Source organism: Ylistrum balloti, unplaced genomic scaffold (genome assembly GCF_031769215.1).
Source record: "Ylistrum balloti isolate Yb309-2 unplaced genomic scaffold, AGI_CSIRO_Ybal_v1 Utg371816, whole genome shotgun sequence".
Classification (NCBI taxonomy): domain Eukaryota; kingdom Metazoa; phylum Mollusca; class Bivalvia; order Pectinida; family Pectinidae; genus Ylistrum; species Ylistrum balloti.
The window spans coordinates 484,962-501,879 of record NW_026782903.1 but is presented as its reverse complement, the minus strand read 5'-3'; the positions used below and the strand labels follow the sequence as shown (position 1 = coordinate 501,879).

The 16,918-nt window shown below is 34.1% G+C and overlaps 2 protein-coding genes across 6 annotated transcripts in view; one reads left to right on the top strand and one right to left on the bottom strand.

Annotated features, from left to right (window-relative positions):
- The window catches only part of LOC132563684 (protein pigeon-like), a 34,861-nt gene extending 24,632 nt beyond the window's left edge, over positions 1–10,229 (bottom strand). The window contains exons 1-14 of the mRNA XM_060228431.1: positions 10,106–10,229; positions 9,165–9,241; positions 8,412–8,465; positions 7,763–7,832; positions 7,193–7,237; positions 5,539–5,694; positions 5,261–5,310; positions 4,894–5,076; positions 4,446–4,495; positions 3,418–3,458; positions 2,889–3,025; positions 1,134–1,224; positions 743–814; positions 115–207 (exon numbers count right to left, since the gene is read on the bottom strand). Coding sequence (XP_060084414.1) covers positions 115–207; positions 743–814; positions 1,134–1,224; positions 2,889–3,025; positions 3,418–3,458; positions 4,446–4,495; positions 4,894–5,076; positions 5,261–5,310; positions 5,539–5,694; positions 7,193–7,237; positions 7,763–7,832; positions 8,412–8,465; positions 9,165–9,241; positions 10,106–10,205 — 1,219 coding nt within the window. The 5' untranslated portion in view covers positions 10,206–10,229. The remainder of the gene's footprint in view (positions 1–114; positions 208–742; positions 815–1,133; positions 1,225–2,888; positions 3,026–3,417; positions 3,459–4,445; positions 4,496–4,893; positions 5,077–5,260; positions 5,311–5,538; positions 5,695–7,192; positions 7,238–7,762; positions 7,833–8,411; positions 8,466–9,164; positions 9,242–10,105) is intronic.
- Positions 1–16,301, top strand: part of LOC132563685 (ribonuclease P protein subunit p14-like) — a 47,639-nt gene extending 31,338 nt beyond the window's left edge. For 2 of the 5 annotated variants that reach the window (XM_060228432.1, XM_060228434.1), the window contains exons 2-6: positions 12,448–12,539; positions 12,759–12,855; positions 13,245–13,321; positions 15,482–15,560; positions 15,883–16,301. In XM_060228432.1, coding sequence (XP_060084415.1) covers positions 12,475–12,539; positions 12,759–12,855; positions 13,245–13,321; positions 15,482–15,560; positions 15,883–15,939 — 375 coding nt within the window. In that variant the 5' untranslated portion in view covers positions 12,448–12,474 and the 3' untranslated portion in view covers positions 15,940–16,301. Of the gene's footprint in view, positions 1–10,423; positions 10,439–11,848; positions 11,898–12,447; positions 12,540–12,758; positions 12,856–13,244; positions 13,322–15,481; positions 15,561–15,882 lie in introns of those variants that run through there. The other 3 variants (XM_060228437.1, XM_060228435.1, XM_060228436.1) reach the window with 3 other exon arrangements.
- Positions 16,302–16,918: the final 617 nt, after the last annotated feature.

Below are 16,918 nucleotides of genomic sequence, written 5' to 3'. Positions count from 1 at the left end.
GCCATGTTATAAACCTTTTTGCTTTGTTTAGTAGAGCTCATGACGTCTTAAAAGTTTTGAATCTGAAAGCACCAGATAACAAGCCATCACAGAGTATGAGGTTATGTAACATACCATGAAGTAGAATGTGATGGCAGGGCTCAAACTCCAGTCCTACATTTAACAGGTGTACAAAATGCCCTGGTAGTATCACCATCAGGTAGTCACCTACAACAGATATTTGTAAATAGAAAATACAATGTACTGTGTTTATCGGAAATTAATTTCATATCTGTGGATAGTGAAAATGGTAAAAACCGCTAGTAAATAAAAATACCTGTCATAAGGAATTTAAAATTTTATTTCGAATTAGAAAGAACCCTGGCATATAAAAGAATAGTACACATGGTCTCTAAATAGCTAGACATAAGACATGTATTAAGGAAATGGTCCTGAAAATTGCACGTCTTATTGACCGATCTTCACTTTTCTGTTTAGAGTCCAAACCAAACCATCCAAACTCTTTAATACACTTGAATTATAAATAAATAGCACTTAGTTCTAATAATAACATCACCTTTAGAAAGAGAGATTAATCATACTTTACCTGTCTGGTGTTATTTTAATTTTAAACATCACTGATAAAGCCTTAGTTTTGTTAACATGATACAAGCTTACCCTGGAGTGGAAGTCTCTAGTCTACACCACTATAATTATACTAAATGTCTTATGGACTGTCTTGTGGTACTGAAGCTACACTTACTATGCCAGGAGAAGTGAAGTCTGTGTTTAGCCGAGAAGGGAATCCCTGATACTCGACCATGAAGGATCTTGGCTGTAAAATGGTAACTTTTTGATTCACCACAGAGTTTAATGGTTCAATTCTTCACTAATTTCTACAACAAATTCTTCATGAGATGTTAGGAAAACATTTGTAATTAAAGTCACAAAAAATGACAAAAATGTTACAATTACCAAAAGCCAGACAACTTGCACTACCACACAACATATTTTCCCTGGTAACAATATACTTATACTGTCTGTTGCCTTACACTTTCTAGAAAGTCCTAAGTTTACAAAAGTTCAGTCGTCTACGTTATTCCTCGCACAGACAAGTGATACATATATCCCATAGAACTGACCAGCAATCTTACCATGATGGACCATGCAGATATAATAGGATATTTCCATCACCTCCTCCTCATTCTCAGAAGACAAGGCCAGATTCAGTGATGAGGGGCTAGGCTGGAGAAGATATTGTCTATATTTAGCATCATATGTTACTAAATATAGTTCACAGAAAGCTAGAGATGATATTGTCTATATTTAGCATCATATGTTACTATACATAGTTCACAGAAAGCTAGAGATGATATTGTCTATATTTAGCATCATATGTTACTATATATTGTTTACAGAAATCTAAAGATATTGTCTATATTAAGCATCATATGTTACTATATATAGTTCACAGAAAGCTAGAGATGATATTGTCTATATTTAGCATCATATTTTACTATACATAGTTCACAGAATGCTAGAGAAGATATTGTCTATATTTAGCATCATATTTTACTAAATATAGTTTACAGAAATCTAAAGATATTGTTATATTTAGCAGCATATGTTACTATAAATTATTCACAGAAAGCTAGAGAAGATATTGTCTATGTTTAGTATCATGTTTTACTAACAAGTACTAATTGTAATGGGGACCATTACAAATGTCCCCCAAACAACCCCTTCAGCAGTAAATGATCACAATAATCAGACCTGCAGTCATGCCAAACATGAACACACCAATTTTGAATGGAAATGAGAACGTAATTTTTTAAAACTTCAGAAGAGAGGAAATGGTGATGCATTTAGTTTGGTATAAAGAGAAGTGTCCTTACCTCAGTATGACAAAGAGTTTATTTTGTGTCTGCTACTTTCAATATTAAGTACTTCTAAATGGTCCATTTAAACATAAAGGGGAAAAGGCTTTAGAATAACACCAACCACACTTTATGCATAAATGGTATTTATTTCTTTTTCACAAAGTACAAAGAATCCATCATATTTTATGCTGAGATGTATTTGGTTGTTTCTTTGTCTTTATGTTTTATTTTTCTTCAAGTAGTCACTAAGAAAATCGGACAATATCTATAATTTGGCCAAATTTAGACCACAGCTGACCGCTCAGAGGACCGATCGATGGCCAAAAGAAAAATGGACTACGCCTTTTGTTCCGATTGCGACCTAATACATAAAAAAACAATTTTCACGAAAATCGGACAATATCTATAATTTGGCCAAATTTAGACCACAGCTGACCGCTCAGATGACCGATTGGAAAAATTCAAGTGGCCTGCACTCCGCCTCGCATGTATGAATATGTGTGTAAAGTTTGGTTAAATTCCATGCAATAGTTTTTGAGAAACGCGTCGGAAACCTCGCTGGTGGAAGACAGTGGAAGAAATAAGAATAATATAAATAATAATAAGAAGAAGAAACGGAGCAAACACAATATGTCTCCCCACTTCGTTTGGGGGACATAAATATAGTTCACAGAAATCTAAAGATATTGTCTATATTTATCATCATATGCAACTATATATAGTTCACAGAAAGCTAGAGAAGATATTGTCTATATTAAGCATCATATGTTACTATATATAGTTCACAAAATGCTGGAGAAGATATAGATTATATTTAGCATCATGTTACTATTTATAGTTCACAGAAAGCTAGAGAAGATATTGTCTACATTTAGCATCATATGTTACTATATTCAGTTCACAGAAACCTAGAGAAGATACTGTATATCCTCCAGGTCAAAATATTTTTGTTCAATACCGCAGATCAGTTTTGTTCCAAATTGTTTCAATGTTTTAACCACACATGTATAATTAACAAAGAATGTTCACCGTTACATGTGCTGGTGATTTCCTTGACCGACTAGATGACCTTGTCCGCTCGCCATAAGGTGTTTCTGTTAGGAGTTGGTAACAGACACAGAAGGTCCCATTTGTCTGAGTGAGGACTACCATGTTCAGGAACATGTCTGTCAAAATAAGTATATTACAAGCTGTCTCATAGTAATATCTACAATCACGCTATCATGTTAAATAAGTAATAGAGTTTTAATGAATACAATAAAATATTTTAAATGAACCATGGTTAAAAATAAAAAATTCTTATAGAACAAAATATTTTCCATCACTAATGTCTGGAAAACCACATATGATAATATAAATTTGATAATTTTGGAAATAGTAATGATAACCCACGACACTTGTTTCAGAAACCAATGGCTTTTCATAATGTTGTAAACACTGCACATTTGGACTTTGAAAACGATTGTATGACCGATATTTTTTATGAAAACATGACAAAGAACGAATGTTTAACTTGATATTTAAAACCGTTAATAACTTTTTAATAAGATAAACCCACCTGGGATGCCATGATGGAATGGGTAGGGCATGTAGTGTTGTCTACAACAAAATAAACACATATGTTAAATATACAGGGATCAAACCAAAATAAACACACATGTTAAATATACAGGGATCAAACTAAAGATACATAGTGCTGTCTACAACAAAATAAACACACATGTTAAATATACAGGGATCAAATCAAACGTACATAGTGTTGTCTACAACAAAATAAACACACAGGTTAAATATACAGGGATCAAACCAAACATACGTAGTGTTGTCTACAACAAAATAAACACACAGGTTAAATATACAGGGATCAAACCAAACGTACGTAGTGTTGTCTTCAACAAAATAAACACACATGTTAAATATACAGGGATCAAACCAAACGTACGTAGTGTTGTCTGCAACAAAATAAACACACATGTCAAATAGATAGGGAGCAAGTTAACATTGTTGTCACTCAAAAACATTTCTTTTATCTCACATCACCATAGACAGCATTTTTCAGTTACATTCTGGAAACAATATAATTTACTGAGGGTAGAAAAAGGCAACTGTTTCATCTATTTGGTAAAGTAAGAATTTCAGTCCCTGACTGCTACTGCTGAGAAAAGTTCACAACCTTGTCATGATTTTGAAATTTCTTCACAGAATAACAGATAATTACCACGATTTTCAAGATTAAGAAGATTGCTATGTAAGTTTTTGGAAGACATTAAGTCTCTGATATTAAAGAGCTGGGTAAGTTAAATAAGCTGGTAAACACTCTCTTCCTCAATAATTTGACAATGAAAACTTTGTCTTCATTTTGCAAGGTTTTAATTGTCTATCCAGGTGGAAATCCTTTAAAAACATGTTTTTAAATAAATATAAAATAAGAATTGATTTATCGATATGCACATAGAAAATTAAGAAAAACAATGTATTGTTATACTATGTGCAGACAGGCAGAAGGGTGTTCATATGATAGTAGTATGATGGTTATTGGAGCAGAAACATTTCAAAGATCTGATACGGTACTACCAGCAGACATACCGTGGTGAGGCTCGAAGTTGTGGGAATGGAAAATTGATGGGTATATCCAGCTGGAACACAGATAATAATAGATATGTTTAGCACAGTAAGATGATACTAGGTAATATTTTTCTTAAACAGAACTTCATCATTCAATAGTAAGTTTGATATATATAAATTGCAGTACAAGGAAGTCGTTCTTGTTTAATAAAACATCAGTATCCGAAATCATTTTTAGAGGTGTCATCACATACTTAATGTTACACATGTACCTTTCTCTTTCATGTTACTGTCACACCAATTCAGAACTATTTAACAACTTTGAGACATCAAAATTTAAATGAGCTGTCATTTGACAATTTGTCAAGAATATGAACTCATAGTGGAAAATTCTGCAGAATTACATGTCAGAATATCAGTGTTATTTGAATAGCTGTTATCATGAAAGACTTGAAAACATGTCTCGTACCACATTGTCATGTTTAGCCTCGTCATAGAATTGTACACTGGAGATGAAGGGCTGTATTTGTTGGCTGTCTGCCTTGCCGTAACGCTGATAGTGTACATAATACAGTCGCTGATTGGTTATGTCCCACTGACACCAGTAAAATTTTTTTGTCAGCTGTTCTGTCGAAGGCTGATCACGCATCACCTGCGTGCACAGATTGATTGATAAAGATAAAATTAAAAACTTAGTGAACACAATAACAATTTTGTAATTACCGATAAATATCAGCTGTAACTTCACTGATGCAAATTAAATATTTATTATATAAAAGACAAAAGGTAGATAGGAAATTTAAAAATGTCTTTTATCTATTTATTTTTTTACTTACAACGCCCTTGTCACCGACTCTGCCCAATGGTATACGGTATAAACCAATTGCTGTAACAGAAAAATAAACACAATGAAAATTAGCACTGCAATCATCACTATAGGAGGTATACTAAGTGAAAAGACTTAAAGATGATACAAGTAATGTATCAGGTCACTAGAATATAATGATCATGTAATTTAGAATTAGATCTGTTAACGAACAAATGTATTAAGCTCAGGGTTTTTCCAGCAATATCTCATATACAGGTAAGTCAATGACTACTTAACAGAACTTACATTCCCGGTGGAGCATGACGATCATGTGACATTCCTTATCGGATATCTGGCTGCTGTACAGGAACTGGACTTTGAGGAAGTAGGATCGCTCCAAATTGAGGGAAAAGACACGAGTGATAGCTACCTGGATCTCTGCGATGAATGCTGTATACACATCTAAATAATAGAAACCATAGTGTAACCCAAAACAAAGTTATACAGCATTATCACACACACTCTTCCGTGTTTAAATGGGTTATTGTGTAAATCTGTAGAATCTTTAATACATGCTATTCATGAAAATTCCAACATCTTTCATTTCAGAGAGAATCTGCCAGCAGAATTAAACAAGAGATCCCAGAGAGATCTTGGCGTCCACCATTTGAGGATCTGTTTTCAGTTCTTGAAGATTTGTTTATTTTTTTTTGTTTGTTACAGGTGTTGTAAATGTTCATGAACTGGTCTTCATTGAATGTACTTAATGATGGCACAAGATATTTTTATTAAGCATCTATTAGCAAATATCATTTGAAAAAGATCCCAAAGTATTATTAGATAGCAGTCAGTTACAGGTGGATAATGGACAATATGCTTATGCTGTATTACTGTCGACATCCAAGATGGCTGCCTGTGGGCCACCTTGATTTCAAATCAGTACAAAAAAGGTACAATGCACAACTAGGGACCAAGGGAAACCAATATCTATGAAATATCAGAAGGATCCATCCAGTACTTCCTCAGATATAGCAGTAACAAGATTTTACTCTCAAAATCCAAGATGGCTGCCTGTCAGCCATCTTGATTTCGGATCAGTCCAAAAAGGTATAATGCACAACTTGGAACCAAAGGGAACCTGCATATGAAATTTGAGAAAGATCCATCCAGTACTTTCCAAGAAATAGCAGCAACAAACTTTTACATTCAAAATCCAAGATGGCCACCTGTCTGCCATCTTGATTTCGAATCAGTCCAAAAAAGGTACAATGCACAACTAGGGACCAAGGGGAAACTGCATATGGAATTTGAGAAAGATCTATCCAGTACTTTCCAAGAAATAGCAGTAACAAACTTTTACATCCAAAATCCAAGATGGCCACCTGTCGGCCATCTTGAATTCGAATCAGTCCAAAAAAGGTACAATGCACAACTAGGGACCAAGGGGAAACTGCATATGGAATTTGAGGAAGATCCATCCAGTACTTTCTCAGAAATAGCAATAACAAACTTTTACTTCCAAAATCCAAGATGGCCACCTGTCGGCCATCTTGAATTCGAATCAGTCCAATAAAGGTACAATGCACAACTAGGGACCAAGGGAAAACTGCATAAGAAATTTGAGAAAGATCCATTAAGTACTTTTCCAGAAATAGCGGTAGCAAACTTTAACTTCCAAAATCCAAGATGGCCACCTGTCGGCCATCTTGAATGCGAATCAGTTCAAAAAAGGTACAATGCACAACTAGGGACCAAGGGGAACCTGCATATGAAATTTGAGAAAGATCCATCCAGTACTTTTCCAGAAATAGCGGTAACAAGAATTGTTTACGGACGGACGGACGAAGGACCACAGACGCAGGATGATTTGAATAAACCACCATCTATTAGATGGTGGGCTAAAAATAAAATCCTCCTGATCTTACTAAAAAATAATTTGAAATGTAACTTATTATCTCACCTTTTTTCTTTGCAGAACTGGAGTCTTTTCGAAAAGTCGTGAAAGCTGAGAAGAATGAGATATGACATAAAAATATGAAAATAATAATCGATCTCAAGGCCTTCACGATTTACACAGGAACAACCTTACATGTCATTGTCTCTAATCATTAAATTAACTGAAAAAAAAATCTATCATTCAAGTACATTTCAAATTGTTAAACTAGAGAGCTAAAATTGTCAATCTAGAGAGATAAAATTGCAAAATTTACAACTTCAGATTAATTACTCATTACTTTCCTTAAAATATTAAAAGTATATAGTATGCCTGTCTGTTTGGAAAAGGTTTTGTTACACAAAATGTGGTATTTCCTGATCTGTGTTATTTGCAGCGGAACCAGTAGTGACAAAAAACAAAGCAAAACTTATTGTGAAGTGTCACAGCTAATTTTGATATTTGCAATGATTTTCTCACAGCTATACATATCATTGTCCAGAAGATTCTGCAAAATGAAATAACTAAAATATTTCATGACCTCACATTTATGAGAACTAAATCTCTTATTAATGAGAAGTGTCTGTAAATTCTTACCCAAAAGCGACCTTGCCTGGTTGATGGAACAGGAGACAATGTTGACACGCTGGGAATAAGTCCATATCAACTGCAACATGCATTTCAGAATATAAGTTTTAATAGAATAAGATCACCAGGCATCCAAGTCATTATAAGAAAAGACTTTTTATAAAAAATATCAATACTTCAAACTTAGTACTACATGTATATACATAAGCAATCACAGGTAACAATGCACTGTAAAATCATACATTTTTGTAGGGCTCAATTTTTCGTGGTTTTCAAAAAAATATATATATTTTCATTGGCACTAATTTCTTGGTTATATCTTGCCAATCAAATCTGCTAGTGCTAAGATCCATAATGGTTCAATATACTGTATAACATTTGTTATTCAGAAACATTTTTTGTTTTCATAACTATAGACAAACTCTGTAAATACCAGTAAAATGTGACAAATAAGACTTTCAATCAAAGAATCATGTGTATGGGTGTGGGATTTCCAAGAAAACTAGTGCTTAAACGGCAAAAGAAATTACCCACTATTCAAACATTTCAAGTCATACAGTGGCAACTCAAACATTGTATATAAAGAGATAAGCCTATCTAGCCATTTTTCATATTCAGCCATCTCTAAATAACATACATTAACTTTTCATCATCTCACCTGATGTTTCTGTACGGCCGGATCATACAACCCCACATGGGTAACTATGCTTCCCTGTTAATATATAAAATACATCACCATTAAATTGAAAAAGTAAAACCCCATTTCAGAAAGTATCAAAATTATTAATTGGTACATTTTTAATTTTAATTAAATCAGCTTTCAATATCATATACCAGTAAGCAATATTTATGAAACACTATTCAAGGATTTGAGCCATGATAATTTTTCATTAGATTTCAACTATTTTTGAAGTTGATCTCTCTGATAATGATGGTGAAAGCTGTAATGATGGTGAAAGCTAAATTCAAATGGGTTTTAATCATCTAGCAATCAAGGAAGAAATGAACCTGGTACACAAGTCCTAAAATTTGAATTATCTTGGTTCAAGACCAAATTTGGTCAATGTCTTCTTGATGACTTGGGAGTACTTTTTCACTTATAATTCCTCTGTTCAGTTGGGCAATTTTTTTTTAATTCTTGGATACTTATATGTCTATGTTTGAAGACTGAAGCAATTTTGAATTTCTTCATGAAATAGGAGCCATCAAATTCTGAAAACATTGTACGTTCTGTTGGAAAATGGATGGACAAAATTCCATAACATCTTTATTAGTGATATTGGACTTTCTTAAATAAAGAATACCGACAAATTATAGTCCAAGTACAGTATAGTAAATAAATACTTGACATATACATCTGTAATAATTACAAAGATATAGATCTTTAATAAAAGAGATAATATTCCCAAACCTTGCTGTGTTCTGTTGCATCATCCCATGTAAACAGAATTACTCCATTTTTTTCCTGGTTCAAAAGTCGAGGTGTCTCTGAAATAAAAAAAACCTAATTATTTCTATTTGTTTACAGTCTACACAAGGATCAGGTTCATATAAGGATATGTGTATCATAAAATATATGACTATCATATATCAGGTTGTCATATGCCGTGTTAAAACATGCTATTATATTAAAGATAAAACATCACTCACTTGCAAGTGTCATTTTCAGATTATGCATCACAGAGCAGGCTCACTGGGGCCCAGTTTTGGGATTTTGAATAATGTATGATATCAATTAATAACCACAACACTATAAATCCAGTATTCAGGCCTTGAATTTAAGACTTTTTACTGGCTATTTGCAAGTAGAAATCCAAGAATTGCAAGTAGAAAAAATAATGACTTGCTTTTTCAGCAAGTGGATTCATCACATGCAAACTGTGAGTACCTGTCTATTCCTAACCCAGAATTAAATTGTTTTGAGTTTTGATTTCCAAAGTGAAAGTATTGAAGTATTGGTAAAAAGCAGTTCTTCTATAATGTTGACATGTATTGGATGAAGCAAACATTATGAATCACAAAACAAAACACATTATTTGAACATGGAAATTTGCGATAATAGCAAGTAAAAAGTAATTTTAGCAAGTACAAATTTATGGCACTTGCTATTTTCAGCAATTCGAGGCCTGGTATTCAAAAACAACCTGAAACTACAAATGATTGGGGCATCAATGTTTCTTTTATATATCTTTTATATAAAAGTGTGCATATACCAGGTTCTGTGCGACCACAGGCACTTAGTTCGCTGACAAAGAAAACTACATTTTTCCATTAAAGCGCTTTTGGTCCAACCTGATATTAACTGCATATCTACCGTTATCCAGTCAAGTTGTGATCTATGCATTTTTATACCAGTTGTATCTGTTTGCGGCAGCTTATTTTGACGCCGCCAGCTAGAAATGAATTTCGCAGCCTCCTGAGTCAGGCTGCATACTTTCTTTAGCTCAATCATTGATGAAGTAAACTGTTTTTCCGTGTTCCATTCCTCATTCTAAAGTTCATTCCTGTCAGAGATACATACCGGAAGTAAACAAAACTACGTAATTATTTAATCTTGTTTCCCGCGAAATAAACTCATCATACAGTCGGTAGAAAGTTTGACGCAAATCGTCACTCATAATAAAGCGTTTACTTGAGCCAGAATTACCCACACGTGTGTTTACAGTATACAGAGATGTCGTTTTCGTAAGTATGTTTTATGAGTCGTAAATTTATTTGAAACTCTTCCACACATATTGTGAATATTGAAACGTACAGACGGCTAAGTCTCCTCAGAGACTCAAAACACGCTGTATATATATATATATATATATGATCGGGTCCGGACCGTTTTATATTTCGGAACGAGCATTCTCTCGAGTCTTATCACATGACCCTGCGTGACCTCACACTCGATGATTTTGGTAGCTGTAACCTATAACGCTTCCAGAAAGAATAAAAAACCTGTGATTTAAACAATTCATACAAAAATGTATTTCATTGGTAAATTTGTGTATTTTTTCTTAATACACATTTTTACATGTAAAACATCCTCTCAGACATGACGAAATAACCTGTCAAACAATCCTCGAATGTCAATGTTTTGTTGTCGTCAGACATGTAAATTAAAATCGACCATGAATAATGGGCCACTTCTTTCGCAATCTTTTTGTCTACAGAAGTCTATACATTCATGCCTTATATTGAAAAATAAGGATTTTCAAAATGATCATGTTTGATGACTTATTTCTAATTTTGTTTAACTACCAAGTTTTAGTTTCCGTCATAAAAATGAAATTGATCATATGTTTGATACACATCCCGATCACTTCAGAGGAGAACATTTGAGGCTGTATCTGTGGACAGTTTTTAGAAAAATACTGGTCCTTGACTGGTCATGTTTTAGATAGATCTTATAGTATGAACACATTTCAAATCATTTATGTATTTGTTTGGCGACAGTTCATTGACATAGCCCAAGGATATGTCTCAGGTCACAGGCTCTGTGATTCTGGTAAGGGGGGCTTACACATGGCCGAGACTATTGCTTACAGGTAATGTCGATGTTTACATGCATGACATATTAACACTAACAAAATATGTATCAAATGACGTGTGTGAGTGGATTTCAACTGATGTCAATGGCTTATTCCCCTTTGACCAGCAAATAAACCTTCATTGTTTTCCCAAATGGTTGGCTATTCAACTTGCACAAAATGCATTATCTGTTCGTCCGTACACATCCGTAAACAACCATTGCTATTGTTATTTCTTAGATGTACCTGATGGATCTTTCTCAGTCTTTTTTTATGAAGTTTCCCTTGGTCCATAGTTATGAAAAATAGAATTGTTGGCAAGTGGCCATCTTGGATTTTGGTGAGGAAAATTTTATCTCTCTTTCATGAGAAATACTGGATTGATCTGTCTCAAATTTTATGTGAAGGTTCATCATGGTCCCTTGTTGTGCCTGTTTAATTTTGGTACTGGTCAGTAAAACCAAGTGACTGACAAACGACTGTCTTAGATTTGACAATTACAGATTATTATTGCTATAGTTTAAGGGGAATTTCTAAATTTTATATAATAGAAAGCAAGGGTGGACAATTGGAAAGAAGAGACAAGAAGGGGAAAGATCCAACATAGACCAAAGACCAAACAATGATTGGTACACTGAAAGTTTATCACTATTTGATCATTCTAAATAATTTTTTAATGGAGGTTCCTCTTGGTTCCTGGTTTTGCCTCTTGATTTTGGGACTGATAAGAAAAACAAAATAGTTGACATGTGACCATATTGGCTTTATCAGTTAAATAATCTTTGCTATTCCTTGAGAGGAATGTTGAATTTCATATGATTAAGAGAAAAAAAAAAGTGTAAAGATCACTCTGAGATTTCTTGTTTAAGAAAGGTCCTGTAGCTGAAAGTTGTTTTTATTACCTGGTATTTATATTGTTCACCATTTAATCAAATTTACTCATCTACAAGGAACTTGATTGATCCCAGAATCCTTGGTTATCTGAATGTGTGGAATGGTCAATTGTTCTATCCTATATATAGAAGTCCAACTAAATGCTGGGTTTGGACGACTTGCACTTTAGGAAATTACATAGTTTGCAAACCTACTGCACTTCTGAATGATTCCCCCAGAAATAACATCTTCAACATAATAATGTGTTCTTTTATGTCAGTTTAAAATGCATGTTTTATTTTCCAGATCAGCTGATCATTAAAGACAGCAAGAATGACCACATATAAACGTATTGTTACTAAAGGACCTCTTCCTTACTGTTACCTGAAAATTAGATTGTAAGTCAACTATCTTTATTGGTAGGCAGTCACTAAACACAGTTGTCTTCACAATAACTGAAGATTTTAACAAGAAATATTTCTTTCAACTTTTTTAAAACTGATTTTTCTTTTCTTTTGTTATTTTAACTCATTGCCTGTTTTACAATTTAACTTTAAAGTGCTCTTCATGATAACCTGGAACCTTTTTAACTATCATAAATTCTTTATGTTTTACAGAGAGTTTGAAGATCCTTCTGTAACCAAGTCTCTGACGGTAAATGCCACCACACTGAAGCATGCTATCGTCACCTCAATGAAGGGACTGTTCGGAGAGGTAAGCTGTATTATGTTGATATTGTTGCAATAAGTAAAGTTAAAATCTAGACTTGGGCTGTGTTTTGTACTTAACACTAAACTGGAATTTATCTCCCATCTCTTCTGAACTTCATGTGTAAAATGCATTTCCCGTTCAGAAAACTATTGAGGTCAAAGTAATCTTTCTAATCTTAAACCTACTTCATTTGTAGAATTTAAGTTCAGAACATCTGCATGTCTGAGTTCTAACCTCAATTTCTCAATTTATGGGAAAAATTCAGTAGCTTCCTTCCAATATGCTGTCTATGTGATGGTCTTAAGTAACCTCAATAGTGAAGAACATTAGATATTTTGTTTTCTGATATGTTGAAAGACAAATGAGACCAATATTTTGTGATGTAATTTAAGCTTGGAAGCAGTGAGAGCATAGACATCCTTAAGTTTGATGAAGAAAACTATGAGGCCATTATCCGAACAAGACACAGGTGAGAATGACATAGATAAATTTCCATAGCCGGATCAGTAAAAATCTAAACAGCTTCACCAGTAGGTGTACACAAGCAGTTTCTTTGTGGACAAATATGTACTGACAAAGTGATTCTAGAATTGAAACAAGTCTTTTGTTTAATTAGCTATTTAGGATTATCTTATCATTTTTGTTTCGTTTTAAATTGGTTGGATGCATGGCTGCATAAAAATCTAAAATCAATTAAACATGATAAAAGGACCTGAGGACATTTACTCAGCCAGGATTAACAAAAAAGTAGACAGCACAGGAGAAAATATTCATTTACTTAACAACTTGTTAACACTTGGAATTTCCTACTTAAAAATATGATTCAAGCGCCAAACCTAGCAATGTTTGAAACCAGCCTGGATAAATTTTGGGAAAGAGATGATATGATTGGAGATTCAAAACAGCACTAGTGTAACACCACAACATGAACACTATCAATATTGTGACTTAAATGCATATGTATGGACTAAGATCTGAATATAGAGGCAGTTATGCCTGCGTTCAGAAAAAACTAAGTTAAACTAATTTTAGCAGCTATAATTTTAACAGCCACCATTACCTACAGATACAAGGTACCAACATTGGAACTGTTTGCACTCTGAATTATGCCATTGTGTTTATGAATCGTTTGGAAACGTCCTTCGTGCAGGTGCAACTTTTGTCAAGTGGCTGTCAACCAACCTACCACAAAGCCAGGTTGCCACCCATGCAGTAAATCATGCTCATTCTGCCCACATGTTTTGAATACACAAATTTTCGCTAGTGATACTTCCCAGGGATCTTTCAAAATATATCAGAGTCTCAATTGTGAGACCAACACTGCCATTTACTTACTTCAGAAATGTAAAATATACAATATGTGGGACAAACTTCCTCCTTTGTCCTTCAGAGAATGCATGGTCATTTCACCGACACATGTAGCGCCAATCAATACAAACCTGTGTCCCGCCATTTTATGTCAAACAACCAAAACTTTGATGACATTGAAGTCAATATTATCACCACTACAACAGCTAGTATCAACTCCTCCCCTCAGAATGGAAGAAACGTGGATAAAAACACTTAAAACGCTAGAACCATCAGGCCTCAATGGGATTGACTAAAATGAAAGTAACTGCACAGAAGATGCAGACACCTACCTGTGATAAAACCAGTTTACACTGTCTGCTTACCCTATGTCTGAGGACAATTTATCTGTGTTACGGCAACACATTAATCACAAACATTCGTCTTAGGCTATGTGGTATTATTGTAATTTTGCTTTAAGTTATTCTCAATCTGACGTTGCCACGAACCATGTACATAAATTTCACCCAGATACCAACCTAAAAGTAAGCACATCCAATTCCTGAGGCTGGTATGATCAACCAAATGAAAAAAAGCCACATTTTGTATAGTACAAGAGGTAGGAAATTCCTATCGGCATTCTAGAAGAAGACTTAGCTTTGAATGCCACTGACTCAGAATCTGATGCCAATGAACTGTTGTCTCACAATTATGAAAAGTATGTACAGAAATATTCTACATGTATATGGACTTAACCTTTTGTTTAGATGGACCACCTTCTTACCTGAGAAATAGAACAGTGTCTCTGTACAGTGTATTTGGAATATTTGACTCTGTTTAAAAATAAAAAAACAACATTTTTATATATCATTTCATTTAATAAACCTTATCGCTAACTTATTGACCGTCATCTAGCAAAAAATTCCAACCAGTTGTACATTAGGTGATTAGAATCATCAGTATTTTGAATCCTGTTTTGCACTTTAGCTTTCCTTGTTCTCTTGTAATACTGTTCTGATGATGATTGGCCTAGCCATTGAAAACATGTCAACTAATAAAATCTTCAAAGTCACATTGATGCTCCATCTTTTATCTTCAAAGTAAAAATATGTTGACACAAGGTTGCACTACTTAAATACTTTATTCCTAACTGATACCTGGGTGATACTTTGTAAACTCAAATTGTCAATCTGTTACTCACAAATGAGAGTAATTTATTCCTTACTCGAATGCCAGTAAAGATCATGTAGTTAATCTGGAATTTGAAATTTTTTGTTTGTTTATATCTATCCCTAATCATCAAAGGTATATTGGTGTGCTGATGATTAATTTTTTGTTGCAGTTTCTTTGTAAAGGTATGGAGTTCCCTTTGTCTATGCGGATCGTTTGGTGGCTACACTTGTGCCTTTAGAGTGAATCAGGTAAGTACTGTATATCAATGACTGGATCCTCTATATTACCTGGTAATTTTATCATCACAGACAATTTATTTCCTGTCTAGTTGATACTGATTGTTTGGGGTGTTTTATAGTAATTAGGTGTACATTTAATGCATTGAATTGATAGAGCCAAGTAAAAACAGAGAGGCAATCTACACCAAAAAAGAAAATCATGCTGGACCTTAATATAGGTCTTAAAGCACCTAATCCCCACATGTATATAAGTGTGCCTGTTTGTGTAGTGGATATGTAACAGTATTCATCATTTTTATATAGTAAATGTGCCTTAATGTTGCATTACCAGGTGTCTGCTCATTTGATGGGTCTTGCTTGTAACAGTCGGGAGGACTTTGTGACTTGACCTTGGACTACAAAAACTATGTTTTTTGAGATTTGATTGGATTATCTCCCTTATGGTGATGAGGCATACTGAACAGTGCCATTGTACACTGGAACAATGACTTTAGGGTAATCCTTTGAAGTGTTTGTGAACCCATTTGTAATTTGGAAAAGCAGTTTCAGACACTGTGCTAAATGCATCATCCATGAACATTATATACTGGATATAGCCCAGATGTTCAGATACGGTTTATATGTGTTTAACTGTGATATTAATATGAGTTATTAGTGGACATCTGACCGGGCAAATTAACCTGCATGTGGAATATGCAGGAGGACTTATCACTGTCCTTTACAATTGACCAATAAAGGATTACAACAATATCTTAAAGAAATTCTGTGTATTTGTTCTTTTAATCTCATGGAAGATTTTTATCTTTTGTAAGTTTCTGGTGTGTATATGTTGCTAATTGATAATAATGTTTCCAAAGCATAATGACAGCTTATCTTACATATACCTTACAATACTAATTAATAAAATACAATTGCAATAGCGTTTCAACTAGATTACCAGGGTGTGATTCCTCGAAAGGACATGAAAAGGTATAGCAATTCCTTGAAAGGACATGAAAAGGTATAGCAATTCCTCAAAAGGACATGAAAAGGTATAGCAATTCCTCAAAAGGACATGAAAAGGTATAGCAACTCCTTGAAAGGACATGAAAAGGTGTAGCAATTCCTTGAAAGGACATGAAAAGGTATAGCAATTCCTCAAAAGGACATGAAAAGGTGTAGCAATTCCTTGAAAGGACATGAAAAGGTGTAGCAATTCCTCGAAAGGACATGAAAAGGTATAGCAATTCCTTGAAAGGACATGAAAAGGTGTAGCAATTCCTCGAAAGGACATGAAAAGGTGTAGCAATTCCTCGAAAGGACATGAAAAGGTATAGCAATTCCTCATAAGGACATGAAAAGGTATAGCAATTCCTTGAAAGGACATG